The sequence below is a fragment of the Trichomycterus rosablanca genome, chromosome 1 (assembly GCF_030014385.1).
Source record: "Trichomycterus rosablanca isolate fTriRos1 chromosome 1, fTriRos1.hap1, whole genome shotgun sequence".
Taxonomy (NCBI): Eukaryota; Metazoa; Chordata; class Actinopteri; order Siluriformes; family Trichomycteridae; genus Trichomycterus; species Trichomycterus rosablanca.
Window position 1 is genome coordinate 2283455 of NC_085988.1, and position 4671 is coordinate 2288125.

At 51.3% G+C, this 4671-nt stretch overlaps 1 protein-coding gene across 2 annotated transcripts in view; it reads right to left on the reverse strand.

Moving 5' to 3' along the window:
- Positions 1 to 1146: 1146 nt before the first annotated feature.
- fabp10b (fatty acid binding protein 10b, liver basic) overlaps positions 1147 to 4671 on the reverse strand; it is a 9066-nt gene continuing 5541 nt past the window's right edge. For both annotated transcript variants that reach the window (XR_010013298.1, XM_062998661.1), the window contains 2 exons: positions 1412 to 1501; positions 1147 to 1301 (listed from right to left, as the gene is read on the reverse strand). Coding sequence is in view for 1 of the 2 variants with exons in the window: in XM_062998661.1 (XP_062854731.1) it covers positions 1245 to 1301; positions 1412 to 1501 (147 nt within the window). In the remaining variant the exon portion in view is untranslated. The remainder of the gene's footprint in view (positions 1302 to 1411; positions 1502 to 4671) is intronic.

Consider the following 4671-nt stretch of genomic DNA (forward strand, 5'->3'; position numbering starts at 1 on the left):
CATCCATTTATTTATTCATCCATCCATCCATTTATTTATTCATCCATCCATTCATTCATCCATCCATTCATCCATCCATTTATTCATCCATTAATTCATCCATCCATCCATTTATTTATTCATCCATCCATCCATCCATCCATTTATTTATTCATCCATCCATCCATCCATCCATCCATCCATTCATCCATCCATTTATTCATCCATCCATCCATTTATTTATTCATCCATCCATCCATCCATCCATTCATCCATCCATTTATTCATCCATCCATCCATTTATTTATTCATCCATCCATCCATCCATCCATTTATTCATCCATCCATCCATCCATTCATCCATCCATTTATTTATTCATCCATCCATCCATTCATCCCCTCCTTTACCCAACCAACCGACCATCCATCCATCCATCCATCCCTATATTTAACCAGTCAACCAACTTTTTATCCATCCCTTTCTGTAATAAACTAACAACCTATCAGTCATCTGTCCCTTCCTTTAACCAACCAACCTACCATCCATCCATTCCTTTCTGTAATCAATCATAGTCAGAGTACCCATGCATTTTCCTTGGTTTTTGAAAGTTCCTAGAGGGCAGCAGGTATGGTTTTGATCCGCACAGTCCAGCCCGAGATTCCACACAGCTACAGAGTTCCTAAATGAACTGATCGATGCTATTTTGATGATATTCCATTTCAGTCAAACCAGTAAAGTGAACGCTGTAATTGCCCATGATTTGGACTGGAATTTCCATGGCAGGGTCCTTACACAGTTTATTTCCACAATTATATGGACACATTTTGTTTTTAGCCTTGTTCTCTATCTAGAATCTACCACATTTATAAATAGCTATATGGATGGGTGGGATAGATAGACAGACAGATAGACAGACAGACAGACAGACAGGTAGGTAGGTAGACAGACAGATAGTAGGTGGGTGGTTGAGTTTGGATGGATGAATGGGTGGGTGGGTGGATGGATGGATTAGTGGATGGATGAATAGATTTGTGGTTTGTTATTTCATTTCTATCACATTTATTTAATCTTTAATTGAAGGTTTATACATTTCACACATCAGTAAGAACAGAACAGAGTTTATATTATATTTATATGATTTATTTTAATAACTAAATGAGCTACAATTCAAAACCAAACAAGCGTTTAGCTTCATCATTAGCAATAATCAGCATCAGCAACCCTACTAATCATCATGACTTGTGCTAAGATTAAAAGAAGTAGATCATTCAGGGCTCCTCCGGTATTTCCTGATGAGGGTGGCAGTGCCAGCTTTAAGTGTCTGCAGAATCAGAGAAACAGAAAGAAGAATCAATCCCGTGTGTTTTAACTCGTTTGCACCTCCTGATGGACGTCTGTTAAAAGCTCAGAAGGTGAGAACGGGATACGAACCTCCACCATCTCCTCTCCCACAATCTCTCGGATGTGAGTTAGCTTCTCCGTCTCTATGATAATTTTACCGTCGACCATCTGAGGCGTCGCCTTGGAGAAAACACAAACAAACATGATTAGCACTGGTCACATGTAACCCTGTTTTTGTCCTTTTGCACCCTTATTCAATCATGGCCGGTTAGAGCCCGGTTGGAGCGCCACCCGTACCTCCGATGGAGGGGGCCGAGGCTGTTTCGCACCCCCTGCCACACCAGAGCCCTGGTCTCAACCACTATTGGGATGAATCTCTCTAGGATTGCGAGTTAGTCCTTCTTTTCTAAGTGGGAGACTCAAATTCCCACAGACAGTCTGTTAGGGTTAGTTAATAACCCACCAAAGACTAGGGGGGAACCCAAAGGCGAGTGCACAAACAACAAAACCCAGAAGTGATAATACGATATTTTATTTAAACAAATAATAAATAAACGACAAAAACAAACAACCAAAAAGATAACAGAAAACGAGAGGGGAGCGGCAGGAGCGGTACTGGAAGCGCCGGGGAACTGCAGGGCGGACTGATGACCAGGAGTGATGAACCGGAATGCAGGATGACCAGGAATGGCAGGAGAACCAGGAATGGCAGGAACGCAGGAGAACCAAGAACGGCAGGAATGCAGGATGACCAGGAACGGCGGAACGGCAGGAAAACCAGGAACGGCAGGAACACAGGAGAACCAGGAACGGCAGGAACATAGGAGAACCAGGAACGGCAGGAACACAGGAAACCAGGAACGGCAGGAACGCAGGAACGGGGGGAAGGTCGTATGGCAAGCAGACAATCTGGCGACGAGTGAGAGAAAAGCCGGCGTTTAAATGCAGGAGTTGATGAGATGAGGAATGAGGCGCAGGTGTGTGAGGGGTCCGCCCTCCAGCGATCTATTGGCTGGTACCGCAGCAACCTCCGAAAACAGTACCGCTCCAGGCCGCTAGGGGGAGAAGGGAGCAAAACGGGAAAGCAAACGCAAACCACCACCAAGAACAAAAGCGATCGGGGAAACTAAAGAAAACGGAGAAAAACAAAATACAAACCGGAATGAAAACAAAACGCTGGGAAACCCTGAAAATGAAAGGTAAGTGCTGGCGGATCCTAACAGTACCCCCCCCTCAACGGCCACCTCTAGGTGGCCTACCGGGTCTATCGGGATGTAGACGGTGGAACTCACGGACCAGGTTGGAGTCAAGGATGGCAACCCGGGGAACCCACGACCGCTCCTCAGGCCCATAACCCTCCCAATCTACCAGGTATTGGAGGCCCCGACCACGTCTACGGACATCCAGCAACCGGCGAACCGTGTATGCCGGATGCCCATCGATGAGCCGGGGGGGTGGTGGGGGTTCGGTCGGAGGGTTCAAGGGTGAGGAAACCACGGGCTTGAGCTGGGAGACGTGGAATGTGGGGTGGATCCGCATGTGGCGGGGAAGTTTCAGTCGTACCGACGTGGGGTTGATGATCTTCTCGACGGTGTAGGGGCCGATGAAGCGGGGGGAGAGTTTCCGAGACTCGACACGCAAGGGGATGTGAAGGGTGGACAACCAGACAGCTTGACCAGGAGCATAGGGGGGGGCCGGTCTTCTACGACGATCGGCCGACTGCTGGTTGGCGTCCCGAGTGCGCAGGAGGGTGGTCCTGGTGGAGCGCCAGAGTCTTCGGCACCTGCGAAGGTGGTGCCCAACAGAGGGGACTGCCACATCGGCTTCTTGTTCGGGGAACAGTGGTGGCTGGTAGCCTAAGGAGGCCTCGAAGGGGGACAATCCTGTGGCAGATGACACCAGAGAGTTGTGGGCATACTCGACCCAGGCCAGGTGGGAGCTCCAGGCCTTGGGGTTGCGAGCAGCCATGCACCGTAAGGCCGACTCCAGGCCCTGGTTGGTCCTCTCCGCCTGACCGTTGGACTGTGGGTGGAAGCCGGAGGACAAGCTGACTGTGGCGCCCAGTGCCCTGCAGAAGGCCTTCCAAACCTGGGAGGTGAATTGGGGTCCTCGGTCTGACACAATGTCCAATGGTATTCCATGAACGCGAAAAACTAGATTAACTAAAAGTTCTGCTGTTTGGAAGGCTGTGGGGAGCTTCGGCAGAGCAGCAAAATGTACGGCCTTGGAAAACCGGTCAACGATGGTGAGGATGACTGTGTTCCCGTTGGAATCCGGAAGGCCCGTGACGAAGTCCAAGGCAATATGGGACCATGGGCGACTCGGGATAGGGAGAGGCTGAAGTAGCCCCGCAGGAGATTGATGGGATGCTTTGCTGCGTGCACAGGTGGTACAGGCCGCCACAAATTCCCCAACATCCTTCTCCAAGGATGGCCACCAGAAATGCCTCTTTAGGAAGGATAAGGTACGACTAGTCCCGGGATGGCAGGCGACGCGGGACTCATGGGCCCATTGAAGGACCGGCGAGCGAGCTGTGGCCGGGACGAAGAGACGGGTTTGGGTTCCTGTCCTGGGGTCTGGTTCCTGGGCCTGGGCTTCGGTGACTAGACGACGAACGTCCCAAGTGAGGAGCCCAACAAGTCGACTCGGCGGGAGGATAGTCTCGGAAGAGGTGAGGGCTTCCTTCGGGGCAAACTGGCGAGAGAGGGCGTCCGGTTTGATGTTCCGGGATCCAGGCCGGTAGGTCAAAGTAAAATCAAAACGGGCGAAGAACAGTGCCCATCTGGCTTGCCTGGCGTTCAGCCTCTTTGCCGTCTGGACGTAAGACAAATTCTTGTGGTCCGTCCAGACGACAAAGGGCTGAGCGGCCCCCTCCAGCCAGTGCCTCCACTCCTCCAAGGCCAGTTTCACCGCCAGTAGCTCACGGTCCCCGACATCGTAATTGGCCTCAGCTGAAGAAAGGCGACGTGAAAAAAAAGCACAAGGGTGCAGAGGGTTCTCGGGACTCACCCGCTGGGAGAGCACAGCCCCTACCCCAGTATCGGATGCATCCACCTCCACCACGAACTGCTTGTCGGGGTCGGGCTGGATGAGGATGGGGGCGGAAGTGAACAAAGTCTTGAGCCGGAGGAAAGCTTCCTCTGCCTCCCGGGGCCAGGTGAAGGAAATCTTAGTCGAGGTGAGGCGAGTGAGGGGTGCTGCCACGTGGCTGTAGTTTCGGATGAATCGTCGGTAGAAGTTAGCGAAACCCAGGAAGCGTTGGAGCTCCTTCCGAGTGGTAGGGGTAGGCCACTCTGTGACCGCTCGGATCTTGTGGGGGTCGGCTCTAACCTGGCCGCTCTCCAGAACGA